The 18,503-nt window shown below is 47.4% G+C and overlaps 1 protein-coding gene across 4 annotated transcripts in view; it reads right to left on the bottom strand.

Moving 5' to 3' along the window:
* The window catches only part of Tbxas1 (thromboxane A synthase 1), a 158,049-nt gene that overhangs the window by 49,745 nt on the left and 89,801 nt on the right, over positions 1 to 18,503 (bottom strand). For all 4 annotated transcript variants that reach the window (XM_063249598.1, XM_063249597.1, XM_063249599.1 and 1 more), the window contains exons 6-9: positions 9,559 to 9,647; positions 7,596 to 7,744; positions 6,103 to 6,233; positions 1,403 to 1,717 (exon numbers count right to left, since the gene is read on the bottom strand). In XM_063249598.1, coding sequence (XP_063105668.1) covers positions 1,403 to 1,717; positions 6,103 to 6,233; positions 7,596 to 7,744; positions 9,559 to 9,647 — 684 coding nt within the window. The remainder of the gene's footprint in view (positions 1 to 1,402; positions 1,718 to 6,102; positions 6,234 to 7,595; positions 7,745 to 9,558; positions 9,648 to 18,503) is intronic.

Below are 18,503 nucleotides of genomic sequence, written 5' to 3'. Positions count from 1 at the left end.
CCACCATCATCCGGGTCCCACCAGCCCCTCTCCTCAATTTAAAGCAAATGTTAAAAAATGACATATGAAACAGGGTAAGATAGGGCATAGGATTATTGGGATTCGTGCCTTGTAGCGATTCCACGCCTGAAGAATATTGATTAGTGAGTGGATCAATGTCAATCTGAGGGAAGCCCTGTCCTGTTCCACATTTTAATCAGTGACTGGGATAAAACAGGAGTCCTGCCTGGAGAGTCTCGGGTGACACAAAGCTGGAGGACCTGCTAGGATGACAGATGGGGAAATCAAGATTCAAAATTATGTTGACTGACTTGAACAGTAATAAGGATAAATACGAACTCTCACATCTAGGCCCCGAAGATCAATGGGGGAGCAGCCAGCCGGGGAGACCCCACTTGGCTGTTGTCATAACAACACAGAACTTGGAGCTGACCTTGAGCTCACACCGAGCCAAAAGTGGAGACAATCAAGACACAGCTAGGCAGCTTTCAGATGTTTAAAAATTTATACAGAATAACTGAACTTGCCTCTGCTTCCCTGGCAGGATAAAGAAGGGACATTGTTCTGGGAAATAGTTTTCAGCTCACTGTATTAAAGTATTTTTCTAATCATTCTAGTAACGGAACCAGCGCCCTTCCAGAGTCATGCATGCAAAAGTAACATCAGAAGATGTGTTCCATGACAGGGGTCTGCCTTGTAAAGCACAGATTCTTTTCCTTTTCTTTTTTCTCTCTCACTCTTGCTGTGTTATTAAGCTGCTCGGTCTAGACTTGCAGTTGTGATGCTCCTGTCTCAGCCTCCAGAGTACTGGGATGGAAGGCATGAGCCACCACACCCATCTAAAGTACAGCTTTTTAAAAAAGACTGTCTTTAACAATTTATGGGTTGAAGCAATTGTGATGCAACGAGCAGCCAGAAAAAGCGAGTCGTGGGAAAAGAGCTCAGTTCAGCCCTGAGTGAGTCACCGAGAGCCCCTGGAGGAAACACCCAGCAGGGCGCCATGGCGTCCTACCTTCCTGCACCGTGACCTCCCCCCGGCTCTGCAGCCTTCATGCGTGCTGGAGCTCGGCCTGTCTTCATGCCACTGCGCCTTTCCCGGTCTTCCCCGCATCCATCCAGCCTCCCGCCGCCGTGTGGCAGCCACATCTCCGTCCCCAGCTCTGCCCACTCACCCCTGTCCTTCGGGACACTGGGAGTCCCAGCCCATTTCCCGGACCCTCCCCACAGAGACAGTTTGTCTTTTCCCTTTGTTTTTCTGAATACTTCATTTACTTGGTAGCCCAGAGACAGGGAGGAGGTAGGCGACAGCTCTGTTTCATCACAGACATTGGGTGTGGTTTCAGCAAGGTGTTAAGAGAAACGTCCCCCTGCAACACCGAATCCCCTGGACGCCCTCACTCACCTTCCTCTGCTGGAAAAGGTCCACCTCTCTCAGAAGCTTCTCCTGGCAGTGCGGGTTGGTGGCCAGCAGGTAGGTAGCGAAGGAGAGCGTGTTGCTGATGAACTCGTGGCCAGCGATGAGGAACAGGAAGGCCTGGCCCACGACCTCGTCCACGGTGAGCGGCTGGGACAGGGCCCGGGGCTGGCGGGGAGCGGAGGTGTCTGCCGTGCAAGCCTCAGAGGACAGGGCTTCTTGGACGAGGTCGAAGCTGTCCACACCCACAGAGCTGGGGGAGCACCGTGTGTCCAGGACCATCTGCAGGAAGTCTCTGGGCCGCTGAGGACAAGAAGGGACAGCACACGTTTGGGCCCTGGTGTCACAGAGCAGGGGCTGGGGGCCGAGGAAGAAGACAGGTGGACGGGTGTAGTTTGTAAGAGCGCCTACTGGACATGGCTGTCGCTGGGTTATCTGGGGCGGCGAGGACATGGAAGTCACCCATCTGGCCCTCTGTGTGGTGCCATTTCACAGCTCTGGGGCAGCAAGGTGCAGACTGCAGTGCTTGGGGAAAAGAGGAGTGGAAAGGGCTGTGAGCGAGGCTCAGTGGTGAGTGCTCACCGTGTGTGTGTGTGTGTGTGTGTGTGTGTGTGTGTGTGTGTGTGTGTGATGTCCTGGTTCTTTCCCGGGTCTCTCTTAAATTGCACAAAGTCGGGACACAAACTTTCGATTCTCCTGCTTCAGCCTCCCTCAGTGCTTCCCCACATTCTTTCTTCCCTTCCTTCCTTCCTTCCTTCCTTCCTTCCTTCCTTCCTTCCTTCCTTCCGTCCCTTCCTCCCTCCCTCCTTCCTTCTTTTTTCCAGTAGTGGAGATCAAATCGAGGGTCTTTGCGTCAAGCTCTATTCCCAATCCTCTTCATTTTTTATTTGAGAGAGTCTCGCTAAGTTGCTAAATTGCACTTGAAGTCGTAACCCTCCTGCCTCAGCCTTCCGGGAAGCTGGAATTACAGGTATGTGCCACGATGCCCCCGCTGATTCCCCTCTTTTTTATGGCTGAGTCATAGTCCAGTGTGTGTATGCACCACACATCCTTGGTCCCTTCGGGACGAGGCCATTCTTTCTGGGCCAATCTACAAGGCTGTGGTGTCACTTTGTTAAGTAAAATAAAAGAGCAACATGCACAGAGGGATTTCATTTCTGTGAAACCACTGAGTGTGCAACAGGCACGTTATGTGCATGTGTCCACTTGAGGAAAATATGACCAACATCTACCCCCACCATTCCCGGGGCCGGAGGAGGTGGGAAATCAACGGTGTTCAGTTTTGACCTTCTATACATTTGATCTGTTGGCTGTTTTTCTACCAATGAAAACCAGGAAAACCGTGTGTGGACTAAATCAGAGCGTGAGCTCTCCTGCTCTTCATGTGCAATTCAGGGCTTCTGTGGGCAGCCTGTGTGCTCTCCAGCAGCGGTGCTGGACGGAACCCGGGGTGGGAGGGCCCTGGCTTGGTGATGCTCATCTTCGAAGTCCCCAGACTTAGCATTCTCTTTCCACTGAGCCCCTTATTTTCTCAGTAATCCTCAGCCCCACTGAAGTGGCTAGAGCACGCTAACCATTTCTCCACCTTCCTTATCAGTCATTCGCATATTCCTTATGTTTTTATGACCATTAATTCTAGCTATAGGAGTGTTGGCTGATTGCGTTAGCATTCATAGTGTATTCCTGGTGCATGCCTGCTTTGAAACGCCCTTTAATGTGATGAACGGCAACCAAGATGTTGCTCTTTTCTGGTTTATGGGATTAAAACAGCAAAAGAGCCTCAGAACCTCCAATAGGGAAAAATTATAATTTCAAAGTACCAGTGGCAGCATTTTTTCAATTCTTTGAATTCTGTATTTCTATTGCATGAATAATTTATGCCACACACATTGGCATCCACCTCCATCTTTCTAAGGTTTTTTTTTCCCCTTGAGACAGGATCTTGCTATACCAGTCTGAATTGGCCTCAGACTTGCAGCAATTCTCCTGCTTCGGCCTCCTGAGTACTGGGATTACAGGCGTGTGTCACCACACCTGACAAATCTGTCGTTTTAGACTGTTGTCATGTCACATGTGCTGCTTTTCTGCATCTTGAGATAATAAGCATCCCTCAAGCAGGACCCCTGGCTCCTACCTCCTATCCGTGCCTAGCATTGCTTTGAGCACATATTAAATATGCAACCAATAACTATGCAAATCAAAGTGCAAAACAATCAAGCATTTTGTGGAAGACTGTGTTGGGTGTGATGACAATGCTATTTAGAGCAGCAGGGTGGCCCAGGAGGCCTCGGCCCCTCTACCATGTCCTGGCTCTGCGGCCTTGGAAGAGATCTGCTGAGCACCTGGCAGGGCTTATAGCTGAGGCCCTGGCTGTCACATACCTGGAGGCCATGGAATTAAGGCCTCACTTCCCACTGGCCTGCTTGGACTGTTACAGCCAAGAAAAAGGCCAAAAGTCAGCAAGAGTTGGAGACTTTGCCTTGCCCTGGTCCTGCTCATCAGGGCGCCCCATAGTCTTCCAAGGGCCTGCATCCCTAGCTCCTGCCTGGCCAACATCTGGGCAGCAGCTGTGGTCACACTGCTAACCCTACCGCCACGGGGCAAAGTGAGGGCCGCACAGGATGGCACAGGGGAAATGGGTATCTGCTGTTCCCTGGCTCCTGGATGCTGGCCCCAGATACCAGCATGTTCCTGGACCCCTGATGTGGCCCTTTTATCTTTCTTCCTTTCAAGGCTGGCCTTGAACTCCCTGTACAGGGCGGGCTGATGATCCTCCTGCCTGAGTCCCTCAGATGCTGAGATGACAGTGCATCGGTCCCTTTGTAGCCCCTGGAGGGTATAATACATGGTACAGCTCTGTTTTCTGAGGCTTGGTTGTAGCTTTGCTGGGCTGGGCTGGGCGCCACGACAGGAGGGAAGGTACAGCCTTGTACTTCCCCGGGGCAGGCCTGCATACCCCTTGCATCTTTTCCCCTACCCTGGCTCAGCCCGGCTGCTTTGCAAAGGGCCGGAGGCGTCTTAGAGAATCTGTCTTAACCTCCTGTTAACGAGGCCAGAAGAGGGGGCTGCTCCCCAAGGGTGTGCTGGACAGGGACATTAGTGTAGATGGGTTGCTTTTATTCCCACTGCATCATGGAGGCAATCTCAGCACTGCCCATGGAGGAGGGAAACAGTGCTGGTTTATGGTTATATCCAAGAAAAATACGCACCCTGATAGATGTAGGTGTCTAATCCGCCCAACGGCTACGGCTTAGAAAAATATTTACCTTTTAACATCTGTGCAGTATTTTCCCTGCGCAAACACACATCTGCTTGATGGAATGAATGTGGAGTTCAGATGGCTTGGAAGCAAGTTTTCTTAGTAACCCTATAGCTCTGTCTTCACATGGGCAGCCCTGGATTTGTGGTTGGGAGGTTTTTCTCAGATCAACTCATTATTTGAAACAAATAACTGTAGAGTTTATAAAAGGAAAAGCTCTAGGCAATCCTGGTAATTGGATCTTTAATAACCTCTCACCTCTGAGTAAGTCACTCAGTGCAACAGTTTTTACATTTTCAGCTTGATTCCACAGCTAGCAAGTCCCAGGGTAGGGGTGTGGTGGGTATGCATGTGTGAGAGCGGGAGAGAGAGAGACAGAGACAGGGACAGACAGAGACGGGGAGAGAAAGCTTAAATAGGGCGTCCTTTTATAGCGAGATTGAGGTTTCAAAATGGTGGCACACACCTATCATCCCAGCCCTCAGGAGGCTGAGGCGGGAAGATCACCATAGGGAAGCCAGCCTGGGCCACACAGTGAGTTCAAGGCCAGCCTGAACTATATGAGACCCTGCCTTAAAAAAAAAAGGAAAAAGGAAAAAGAAAAGAAAGCAAATCATGCCCCTTCTGAATCACACAGTGCCCAGCATATGGGCTGCCCAGTACATCAAGCCTGCAATGGACCCTGATTCCATTGTAGGCCAAGGCCTTACCCCTGGCTCCCCATGCTTTCCTCCGTGCTACAGTCTGTGAGACTAACCCTTCCTAGCCTTCTCTTTCCTTTCAGTAACTTTCTTTCCTGCAAGCAGACCCTTAAAGAGCAGCCTCGAGCCTGCTGGAATGATCTCTGTCCTCCTGAAAAGTCCTATTCTTAGCAGTCAGTAGATGCTTGTTCGGTCCCTACTATGTGCCAGGCAGAGTCGAGAGCAAGGAGGAAAGGACTATCTAGGTCTCAGGATATCTCGGGATATCTAGGTCTCAGGAGCTGCAGGGAGCAGCGCCCAGCTGGTTCCTTCCCAGTGCAAGGAGTGACTCTGTGATAGGCATTTCCTGAACTCCTCTCCAACAGTGATGCTCTTTGTGCCCTGAAACTACGTCCTGATATTTTTGTTTTGTTTTTGACAGGCACTTGTTTCAAAAGAAAAGGGTATCGAATTAAAACTACAAGGGTGCTTTACCTAGAAAGTTCTTCCAGGCCTCTCTGCCCTGTGCTCGGAGCAGTGCTGAGCTGCTAGCAGACGTCCCTCTGTCCGACCCTGTCCTTTACGTTCCTCCACCCTTCTCTCTGCCTCCTGCTGGCCCAGGGACTCAGGGAGGCAGAGTGCCTAAGGACAGCGTGTCATGATGCGCAGGGTTGGGAGGGAAGGAGAGGGCACCCATGCAAATTAGGTTCCATCCCATTTCCAGGCTGCGCCCTATTAAAACGCGTTACCTCTTCTGCAGCTTGCTGGTCCCGCAAGGCAATCTTGTTCCTAATGAGTTCCGTAAAAAAGTGATTCAGTTCATCTCGGTTCTTATTGGGTAGAATCCGGGCCAGTGGGACCATTATGGATGGAAACGATACTTGAAAGAGAAAAAGCAAAAGTGCATTGCAAAGAGGGCGACAATAAACCACAGCTATTAGACTCCTGTCATGAGGAAATGTCAGCCTGGAGTAGTCACCGAGAGGGCCTGGCCTGACCCCTGGGGATCGTTCTTAGAGTTGGGCTCACAGCCTGTGAAATCCCTGTATGTAGTAAGTACTTAGCAAGGATCCCCACTCCCACACGGCCCTCAGCAGGCCCATCTCAGGCTTTCGATCCATGCCACAGGTCCAGTCACCAGGCTGCAGGTCACCGTGTCCAGGAGGACACGCTGCAGGACGGGCCTCATGCCTTACTGAGGGCCAGGAGCTCACTTTCTGTCTTAACTTTGCAGCCATTTGCATTTTCTTTCTGTCCCCAGAGCAGGTGCCCGTGCCATCCATAAAAGCTGCCACAGTCTCTCCATGTGCCTCATGCAGCCTGGGCCCTGGGCCCTCCGGGATCTGTGGGTCAGGCACATTTAATTCCCCTGAGAGAGGTGCTGCCCCCTCATCCCCCAACAGCTGCCTGGGCTGCAGCGTGAGGGAGAAGGGAGCAGCTGCTTGATCCCCACAGTGCCCTGTCTTCCAATTTCAGTATGGAGCTGACAGAGGCGACCGGGGCTCCCCCTGGAATCGGATCAGAAATGGGGACAAAATTGGCTGGGAATGAGCAGGCCCGACCAGCTCAGCAGAAAGACTGGAAGTCACGGCTCTCATCAGTGACAGTAAATGTGCACTCCAGTGCTTCCATAAAAGCAAGAAGATGCTGGAAGTGGCCAGAGGCACAAACTCCCTTGTAAAATCAAGATAAAATCAGTGGGCCAGTCTCCACGCATCGGGCCACCTGGCCTGTGACCTCCAGTTTAGTTAGTACACAGTGGCTTCCAGTGGAGACAACTGTCTTTTTTAGGGAGGGAGGATGAAAGGCCTTTCCAAACCTGTTTTCTCATCTGGAAAATGGAGACAAGTACCTTTTGTTGTTGGTTTGAGTCAAATTCTCACTGTGCAGCTCAAACTGGCCTTGAACTCACAGAGATTCTCCTGACTCAGCCTCCTGAGAGCTGAGATTACAGGCATGCATCACCGTACCTGACTAAGAATGTTTCTCTTGTGGGCCCAAACCAGGACTTTGCTTATGAGCTAAAGTGATGTGTGCACAGCATTTAGCATGGTTTGTCATTTGCTGTTCTCATGGTGGCACTGGTGAAGCAGAAGCCCCTTGCATTGGCTGTAAGAGGCCCCAGGCACAGAGAGAGCAGCCTAGTGGCACCTCTTGAGCCACCTGTGTCCCTTCTTCAGTGTGAGTGGTGCCCTGAGAGCCGAGTTCAGGCTGTGGCTGTGCAGCATGGCGTTGTACTTACAGATCAGGACCAGGAGGGGCCTGGCCATGCTGAAGGCAAAGAAGCGCCTGCAGTGCAGCACAAAGGGGTCCTCGGGATCCTTCTGCGAGTCCACTCGGGTGCCGAAGGCGACACTGGCTACCACGTCGGTGGCAAAGGCTCGGTAGTACCTATGCAGATGGGAACGCTTGAGTTTCAAAGGACCTTAGCCTTGGGTACCCACAATGCACCCCTCTCTGACGGAGCCAAGTGCCGCCATCCTGGCCCCCAGGAGCTCTGAGCAGGATGCTGGGAGAGAAGCTGCAGGCTGAGCAGCCATGGAAGAATATGGGAAGAGGCAGGCACTGGGGAGGCTGAGGCAGGAGGATTGCCGTGAGTTCAAGGCCAGCCTGGCTTCACAGTGAGTTCAAGAACAGCCTGAACTACATTGAGACACTGTCTCAGAGAGCAAGATAAAAGAATATGGGAAGGAGTGGGAAGCTGCAGAGCAGAGATTAATTCAGGGTGTCGCTTAGCCCTTAAGCTAATGAGCAGACTGAACACAAGAAGTGTGCTGTCACCGTTCTGCCTGGGAGGGAGGGGAAAGAAGAGACCCAAAGACTGGCTCTACCCCACGGCTGTGTGTGCAAAGCCTACATCAGGCCAGAACCTATTGATTTATTGGTATCCATCAAAGCGATGTTGATGAATGAACCACCTGACTATCTACTTTTATTAACTGAGCTCCTCATGATTTTACGGTTTTTTAAGACAGCAACAAACAAGAGCTCTTCACACTCATGCTGCGAAGTTTTGCGACAGGCCTCGTGGTCAGATGTAGATGGTCACTGAAACACACACTGCACTTTAGAAACAAACAACAGGATTTAACATCTTGGGCTATAAGAAACCTGTCCCATAAGAAGCTGTTTTAAACTACAGTGATTCCTTTTTGTTTTCTTATGGGCATAATCAGATAAAGCTCTTTTAAAGAAGGCTGACACTGGGGGTGTTAGCACCCTTTTATAGTTACAATGTCTATTTTTGTCCTTAATGCAGGCACATTTTAGCTCCTTTTTATCCCAGTTCTGCAGCCACCCACTTATCACTAAGGGACAAATGATATTTGCAGATGACTTCTATTGAAAGCACTTCTTACAACTGACCATACATTGCCTCACTGATAAGAACAAAATTGAGGTTGCTGAATGAGTTCGTCTGACCCTAATGGTTGAAGATTTGAGAGTTTACAGTGTTTACTTTGCTTTTATAGCTGACAAGGTCACCTTATCTTTAGCCAATGCGTGTTTCCTACAATCACAGAGGACACCGATGAGAAGCCCTGGTCAGCATGTGGTGCCGTATAAAATGTTGGCAATGGGGGCTGGGGATTTAGCTCAGTGGCATAAGCACCTGCCTTGTAAGCAGGCAGTCGTGAGTTCAATCCCTGGTACCAATAAAAAGGAAAAAAAGACAACAAAAAAAAATGTTGGCAACGATTATGCAATTATTTTATTAGCCACAGTGCTTGAAAGTCAGCTTCCAACTGATCTAATTCCCCATCCCATTCAGCCCTAAGCTGCTATTAGCCATATTTTGGCACTAAACAGCTGAAAGTTTCTAGGAGAAAAGTCAGATAATCAGTTGTTTCTATGTGGGGTCCACTCCAGCCAATCGTCTACACAGATGTGCCCATGACTTTCTTAGGTGTGAAAATGCAGGACGTCCCCCGCGTCCCCGTCCTTATGCACTGCGAGGCTGTGCAGATGGGAGGCTGAGTGTACCCACAGACTGACCTCTGCCTTTTTGGGCTTCTCTCAGCAGGGTATAGGGCCCTATGCTCTGGCCACTTGCGTTTCCTGTTTTAAATGAATCCCTTTCTTCTCATTAGTCAATCCATCCATGCTCTTTTGAGAGTCTAGCAGCTTGCCCAGCCCAAGGAGTTTGTCCAGCAATTGTGTGCAGTTACAAGAAGCAGCTGTTCCAAGCTGCGACAGGCCCTTACCTCTGCATGTCACATGCATTCCCTGATTCTGCACAGCGTCTTAAATGAGCCAGAAGAAGGTCACAGGCTTGGCTGATGAGGGGGATCATCTGATAATGGATAACAAAAGAATAATTAGAGAAGCATGCAGGGAGGGTGTCTAATTTGCCTATATTCAATGCTTTCTTTAAAAAAAGGACTTTTTGAGAGCATCTTTTGCACAGCTAAGCCGAAGAAGAGAGTTCTGAAACTGACTGTGAAATACAATAACTGTAAACATCTATTTTACCTTCAGCAAGCTTTCATTTTAGTGGAGGGCAGAAAAATGACTTCAAGATTTCAAGTAAATATGGTGAAAGTGTTCACAGTGCTAAGACAAAACTGCGAATTCGTACTCAGTGTCACGACAAGGTCTTAGCACGAGGAGAAACAGATCAGCTCCAAATGCCCTGCTTCTGGAGTCAACCCAAGTCCACGCTGTGCCAATTACACGTTAGATCTTCCATGAGCACACAGAATCTTCGTATCCAAAGAAACCGAAGGTCATAGATTTCAGCTTCTTCATTAACTCGGGAATTATTTTTAGAGCATGTCGGACATTTGGTTGTTCATGTGAGCTTAAGCTGCTTGAACCTTTGAATACCGGATAACTCTTGACCTCGAGAGACTGCCTATCCCACGCCTGAAAATTGTCAGTTTCTTTTTTAATATTAAGGTATTTTTATTATGGAAAATTCCAAGCGTGGAGAGAGCAGGACAATGAATATTCATGCACCCACCACCCAGGCCAACATCTTTAGACCTCATCGCTGGTTACCTGTCACCTCGCTTCATTGAGTGCTCCCCCATGTGACTTTATTCTCTTGGGAGTGTGGCCAGGCTGAAAATGTGGAGGGAATCCTGGTAAGGGATGCACATGCTAGAGCAGCACCCCAGTTTGGGCACTGAGCTGTTACACAATTGTTCTGAGCCTCTCTTGAGGAAAACATGGTTCAAATTGTCACTGTATATTTAGATTTCACTATTTTGACACTGGTGTATTATACTCCTGAGCACAGGGAAGGTTTTCGTGCATTCATTTTTGCACATAGTCATTACTTGTTAAATGAATGACTGAATTTTACTGATGATATAGTACCTGTTTTTTGCTCCAAAAACCTTGAGGCGTTAGGAAAAATGCTGTAAAGTCAGTTTCTCATCAGGATGTGTGTTATTATATTGAAGCAAAATCTGGCTCCCTTGGCTATTACTTGGATCGTCTGTGTCTCCCAAAGTACATGCGGTAAAGACTGGCTCCCCAGGGGCACGAGTGAGAACTGCAAAAGCCTTTGATGGGTGTGGCCTAATTGCGGTCTTTAGGTCATTGGGATGGAGCTCTACAGGGATGCGGGATTCTTTCTCTTCCTCATTCTCTTTCAATTTTGCCATGAAGGAAGCTAATTCAATTTGCTGTGTGCCACTCCCTTTATGGGCTGCCACAGGCCCCAAACAATGAGTAGAACTAATCACTGAAGGCAACTTCTAAAGCTGTGAGCCCAAGTAGCCTTTTTCTCATTATAAACTAATTACTTCAGGTGCTGTGAGTTACAGTGACAGAAAGCTAACACACCCTCCAAAAACTTCTGATTTGTTTCATTTCTGTCCGCTTCCTGTGACACTCCCCCAACCCCCCGGACAGGAATATCCATCTTTCCAAGACAATTGTCCTCCATCCCTTTGGTGACTTCTCCGACACATAGTTTACACACAGGTCTATTTTTTAATCAGTCACTCCTAAAAGTCAGTCACATAAATGGAACACAGCACAATTTCAGTGCACACAGTAATTATTACTCTGTACAGTACTTGGTAAATGAATCACTTCCTGTGAGCTATACCCCAAAATCATTGCAAGGCCAGGTTTAAGTTGACCTTTTTGGAAGACATGTAACACAGGCGAACATGGCTCAGGAAACACTGTTTCAAAGGAAACAGTGAGGTCTTTGTCCATGAGTCATAACTGGACAGGAATGATTTTTATCCTTTAGGTCCGTTTACTAGAAAGGCTTCACATTAACACTGCATTGACTTCTGTAAAAATGTTGGCCAGCCATGTGTGCCCCCAAGCAGAACCATCTGTGACCTGCCCTAGAACCTTCTGGTGACTGGAAAGGCTGGGCAGAAGGGGTGTGGGGACACATGGCTTCCACAGCTCCCTGCAAGCCAACCCTGAGGGCTCTGTGACATTAGGAAAGACTTGTGTCCCGTGGGCTCCATTATTGGCTCTGCCAGGGGACATATGCGGATAATAGGGCATTGGCTAGCTCCTCCTCATCCATCTTAAACGTAAGTGTGCCTTCCAAGTCCCCTTTCAGATCATGACTGTGGGGACAGGCTTGAGAGCAGATAGCTGTGTCAGGTACCTGCAGAAATTTTCTTTATCCCTCTAACATCTCTGCACGAACCTAAATAAACAGAGATACCAGCTTACCAGTGTTTGGCTGGTGAGGCCCTTGTCAGGTGTTTGGCTGAAACAGAAATACGGGGTACCTCAACTCCCTGTCCTGAATCCATTCGGAAACAAATGAGCCAGGTGTGGTGAGGCACAGCTGTAATCCCAGCCCTCGGGATGCTGAGTCAGGAGGGTCACAAGGTTGAATGCAGACTTAATGCCTTAGTTAGACTTTGTCTCAAAATGAAAAATAAAAAAAGTAGGGCTGGGGATATAGCTCGGGGCAGACTTTGGGTTCAATCCTCACTATCAGAAAGAAAAGAGAAAGAAAAAAGAAAAGGCTTAAAAAAGGAAGGAAGGAACATTAGAGTGCTGATTTATCCTTAGTAACTGTGTTGACTCTTTCTGACTACTGTATTCTAAATTCTCACAAACCCTCAATTTAGGAATAATGTACCAATAAAGATGTGCATGTAAACAGGGCCCTTTAAATGGCCTCTGAAACACCATTTGCAAAAAGTCTGAGACTTCCTTAAAGGTCAAAGAACTCAGTCAAACTGTTTTTTTTTTTTTTTTTTTCCATACTGGGGATCGAACTCATGACCTTGCGCTTGCCAGGAAGATGCTTACACCACACTCAGTCCTGTTGAAGTCACATTTCTATGGGCAGTGTCATTAGCAATATTCCTTCAATTATTTAAATAAGCTTAATGGTGAAAGTGAACCCTATTTTAATAAAACTGCAGATACTAAAATATCTTTCATAAGAATAGTAAGATATGAAAAGAGCAAAACAACAAAATACTGAAAGGAAGCTGGGCATGGTGATGTGCACAGGTGATCTCAGCACTCCGGAGACTGAGGCAGGAGGATCTCTGTGAGTTTAAGGCCAGCCTGGGTTGCATAGTGAATGTAAAGCTAGCCTGAGCTACAGCTTTTAAAAAAGGAAAACACTGCAAGGAAGTCTCATAGATGTCAAACTTGAAGTTTCCTAAAGTAAGAAGAGAGATGCAGTATGAAATTTGATTTTCACAGGGCTCCTCAGAAACATGTCTGTGTATTAAGAGAGATCCCACCAAGCCTAAAGCCAAGCGAAGGCCTGGACAATGAGGGAGCTGGACAGCTGCCGACCACCAGTTCCTCCATGTGTTTCTGACCAGAAAGCTTTGGTACTGCCTGATGTGATAGCAATTTCCTCCTGTCCTCTGCCTGTTGTCTGTCGAACTGAATGGATAATGACATTTCTATCTGGGTTAATGTGAAATGAGATGGGGCATGTAATACGAAAAATATTTTAAGAAGCAGTGTGGAGAACATCTTATAAGACCGTGGCGCATGAGCTGTGTGTTGGCCAGGAGCCATTTCAGATTTTCTTCCTTGCCTTATGCACAGCAGTTCTGGAATATTTACTCTCACATGAGTTGCATACAAACAAAAGCTCTCTATGATGGGCTTGCATAGTCCTTACACAATCCCAGCCATTCTTCTCTAGGTTTTTGTACAAATGCTCACATACAGTACAGTGCTGCTCGCAGACTTTAATTGTAAGACTAAGTTGGTTGTTACCTTTCATCTTCTTTGTAGGATGATAAGTGACTCTTCCTATCTTTTTTTCTTTCTTTCTTTTCTTTCTTTCTTTCTTTCTTTCTTTCTTTCTTTCTTTCTTTCTTTATTCTTTTCTAATGGTACTAGGAGTTAAACCAAGGGCCTTCAAATTAGGCTATACCCCCATCCCTCTTCTACTACTTATTTTAAGACGGGGTCTTGCTAAGTTGCCCAGGTTGAGTTTGAACTTGTGTCCTCCTGCCTCGACCTCCCAGGGTACTGGGGTTAGAGGTATGCACGATCACACCAGTCAGGATGAGTGATTTTTTATTTTATTCCAAATTTTTCATAATATACATTTATTGTGCTTATTAGCATATAGTACAGTAACATTAATAGAAATTTTAAAGTGATTTCTTGAGGGTTGATATAGACTCACATTTGTGCCCCTCCCTAAATTCATACATCTTTGTTATAACTCCCAGTGTAGCTGTATTTGGAGTTAGGTCCTCTTAGGAAGTCACTGAAATTAAATGAGGTCTTAAGTATAGGGCCTGCTCTGAAAGGATGTGTCCCTATAAGAGGCAGCAGAGGGTTTTCTAGTCTATATTTCTTTTTTCCTTTGTTCTCTCTCTCTCTCTTTTGTTCTCTCCCTTCCCTTCTCACCCACAAAGAATAGGTCACAGGAGCACACAGCAAAATGGCGGCCACCTATAAAACACAAAACAGCAGCCTCACCAGGAACTAACCATGCTGGTACCATGTAAACTTGAGGCTCCAAAACTGTAAGAACATGTGCTGGTTGAACCTCTAATTGGTGGTATTGTGTCTAAGCTGACTGAGATTGGGGCTACAATCCAGCAGCCAAGCCCCGGCAGACTTCTTCATTTTGTTCCTCTCCCCTCTCTCCTTGGGTGTCTCCATTAGAAGCAGTGCCACACAGATGGATGGCAGCTATTTGGCAACAAGCAGTAACTACAGAGGGCAGAGCATCACACTTACCCTTGGAAGGAAATTCTCATTTAACTTGGACTTTGTCATATAACTTAAGTGCCTAGTTTAAAATAATGTCTCAAGGCAGAGAGCAAGTGACCAAATTCTAAAAGGTGGGTGAGCATTATGAACAGGCCAAAGAGGCAGCACAGGCTGCTGAGGAGCTGAGCGAGTCATCTGCTCACCTCCATAGACAGAATTCCACACTGGGGTGGCTTTCCTGAGGGTGTTGGGGTGCCTGTTGGGTATATTTGTGGAAGACATACACCTGAAGCCACTGCTGATTGCTAGCTTTCCTTCCCTGGTAGGTCACAGTCCTGTGATCTGAGCTAGTTGCTTAAGCTTTCTTTTTTTGCTCACCTACAAAATGGGGATAATAATGCCCCCCTGAAGCATTGTGACAAAGATTAGAAACAAACGTGTAAAATAAATTAAACCATATAGCTCTACCTAGTGGGTGGTCCCATCGTGGCATTTGTCCTCGGCAGGACCCACCCGTACCTGCGGTGTACCTGGAACCCCTCCCTCTTCACCCCTTCTTCCTCACGGCGACTCCCCAGTGCACCCATCTGCTCGCCTCCGCCGGACACTGGTCCTTCCTTCCCTGCGTCTGTCTCTTCACCCTTATCTCCCTACTCACCTTCTGATGCAGGTTTTGCCACCTGTCACCTGGAATAGGGATGTGTCACGAGAACAAAGACAGTAGCGTATGCAACTCTGTCGCCTTAGCACAGGGCCTGACACATAGGTGTACTAACTAAAAATTTTTTGAGAGACTTATTAGAAGTCCTTATTGACTGAGAGACATGGCACAAGCTTCTTATCTTACCCTCCACATCCCAGCAAGAACCCAACTCACTAATACCCACGTGTCATCTGGGAAGCTGATTGACCCCAGTCAAACCTTCATATGAGATTGCAGGCAGGGCTGGCACTTTGACCAGTACCCCAAAAGACCCAAGTGGAGGCACCAGCTAAGCCAGACAGGACTCCAGGGCCACAGAAACAATAAGCTAACAGAGCTTTGCTGTTTCAGGCTGCTAGGCTTCGGAGAAATCTTGACAAAATTGAATATCGTACACAATTGACGTCATTTCCTTGTGACAATTCTTGTGTGTGATCATCCACTATTAAAGTTTCTTAGTATTTATTTCAGGAATGAGCATGGTGTTCTTCAGTCAGTTGGGTCTCTAGAAGTGGTATGATGATGGATTGGCCACATGTTCCCTGAGCCTTGACACGGACGGAAGGCACCAAAGACATCAGTGGATAGAGGTGCTCTTTCTTAGTGTGACACAGTGCAGTCCACAGAGAACTGGCCCTGAATGAAACACCTGGGATCCCAGCTGGTCCTACCTCTTACAGGAGTACAGCGCTGGAATCTCTCTGGGCTTGGACCCTTGTCCCAAGCCAGCAATAAACTGTAACTTCCTTCTCCACTGCTGTCCTCAGAGTCCAAGGTGAGCACTAAGCATCAGATTGGGACATCGTGGAAAAAGCATCCAATTCCTTAGTCCTTCAGGAAGTTTTGTCATCCCTTCACTGCACTGATGTCAGAGTTACACGAAGCACAACCTGGTTACTTTTGTGCTCAAATAATTTCATAAAAGTGAGAATGAGAACTCCAGACTGTATGGCTCCTGACTTGTTGCTTTCCCCTCAAAGCAAGAACATGCAATCTCTCTGCCCATCAATTCATTCACTTCTAGCTTTCAGTTTCACTCTAGGCAGATCTGACACTATGGACTTGAGAAAGAAAAAAATTCACTTGTTAATCTATGTGTATGATAATTAGCTTTATACAGACTTACAAGATACATCAATAAATCTAATGCTGGCAAAAAGAGTTAAGGTGGAAGGGAAGGAGGAGGGAAGAATAGAGATGTGTTATGGACACGTGAAAAAAGGAAAGAAGCAAGAAAAGAAAGAGAAAGAAAGAAAAAGAAAGTCACTAATTTTAAGTCTTTCGAGGCTCCAGAGTTCAGAGAATAGAGTGTGTGCCAGGAGAAACGTGTTTCCGATGCAGGGAGGACAAGGAGAGGGTCTCTTTTGCAGCCTGAGTGGATCACTTACCAACACACGGAGAGGGACTCAGAAAGGAACCAGAGACTGCCAGCCTGGCACCAAACACAGCGCCCGGGAGCCTGGTTCCCTTGGGGCTACTGTAGAGAAGAGACTGCAAAGTCCAATTTGCACCTCCCTTGCCTGCCCCACAAAGATTTGCCCCATGAGTCGGGACAGTCTGCCACCTTGGAAACTAAACAGTTGAAGTAGAATCCTTTTTCCTGCAGGGGCGTTCTAGGCAGATCACTCCCAGACTTTCAAGTGTTTAATAGCTCCTGGCTCTCTAGTGGAGTACACACCAAACCCTCCCCCTGGCACAGAGTGGCTGGCTCTGCAAGCCTCAACCTACTTTCCCCGCTCTCTCCCTCACTGGTATCACACTGTGTTCCAGCCTGTTCGTTCTCCTCCGTTCTCTGAATGCACCCTGTGCTGTTCTGTCCAGATGCTTTTGTTCCTGCAGCTCATCCACCTGCAGCAAACTCTGTCTCAAAAGCCAGCAACATCTTCAGGGCTCAGTGCCAGGATACTCACTGTACCTCCAACCCCAAGTGGTTTCTGAGCCTCAAAACAGAACATGAGTTCTGCCACCACCTGCTACACTCGGCTATAATGCACTAATACATGTACCTTTTTTTCCTTTGATATTATAAGCTCTGCAAAGGTACCAACAATAAATAGTTGTGAATACATGAAATTAACATTTCTTCTTCTTGGTGCTATTGCTTCCATCCAGAATGACCCTCAAAGGCCCATTTATTAAAGACTTAGGTATCAGTCCATGGGGCTATTGGGAGGTGGTGGAACCTTTAAGAGGAGGAGCTTAGGAGGAGGACTTTAGGTTACTGGGGCTGTGGCCTGAAGTGGATTATGGGTCTCCTGTCCCTTACTTTTCCTATGTCTCACTTCCTGGCCCTGAAGGGAGTGGTTTTGCTTTGCTATGAGCTCCCACGAGGATATGCTGTCCCCATCCCCCACCCAAGCAGAGGCCTAAAAAGCAATGTGTCCAATGGATCACAGGCTAAAACCTCCAGAATGTGAGCCAAAATCAGCCTTTTTCTGTTTGTACCGGGTTATCTCAGTCTTTGTGGCAGTGATGAAATGTTGCCTGACACAGTAGGCCTGTGGGCAGCACTGGTTTGTAGCTGATGTCAGCGAGGAGATTTTCTGAATAAATCAGGGTGAGCTAATGAGGGTGGGGGAAGGTATTTAAACCTAGTGTTCACTGGGAGAAAATGGCAAAACAAGTACCTTAAAGTGCTCCAAACTGGTGACTAACGAATGAACAATTAATTCCAGCTAATGAAACCTCTCACTTCCTTCCTCCACTTGCTAAAAACCACCTAGACATTAAAAACATCCGTGACTCATTTTTATGCAAAAACTCCTGCTGGTAAGTATCAGCGCTAGCCATCTAGGTGAATGATCAAGTGTCATTTCTAATAAGTTAGTGACTCCTGTCAAGAGTTGTGACCAATTAGAACTCGCCCCAATGAGGAGGAGGCTGGAGGTGTTGCCAAGCAACCACCAAGCTGTGAGGCGCATTCAGATGCTCTTTTAGATTTAACCAGCAGCCAGGCAGAGTGACATTATGATTCTGGCACAGGAAAGCCAAATTATAACCCAGGATGGGGTACCCATGATGAGGAGTGTGTTTCTTTTAAATGCAAATGGAAAAGCAACATTTTAACAAGAGTTTAAACAGTCCATCATTATACTGATTTTAATTAGGAGATTAGGTATCAGTGGAATACAACTGTGTTGCAGGATAATGGTCTCTTGCTGCTAGATAAATACCCAGACATTCTGGAAAATGGGCAACTGGTCAGGTAGGAACAATGTATTTTTGGATTCTGCAGTATTTATTGCCACAGCCACACTTGGTTATAATGACTTGCATTTTTATTGCTCAGAAGGATTAAGAAATAAAAGCAAA

Source organism: Cavia porcellus, unplaced genomic scaffold (assembly GCF_034190915.1).
Source record: "Cavia porcellus strain 051 isolate PalLab524CR breed Dunkin Hartley unplaced genomic scaffold, mCavPor4.1 scaffold_6, whole genome shotgun sequence".
In the NCBI taxonomy this organism is placed as follows: Eukaryota; Metazoa; Chordata; class Mammalia; order Rodentia; family Caviidae; genus Cavia; species Cavia porcellus.
This window is presented reverse-complemented; position numbering and strand designations above follow the sequence as displayed.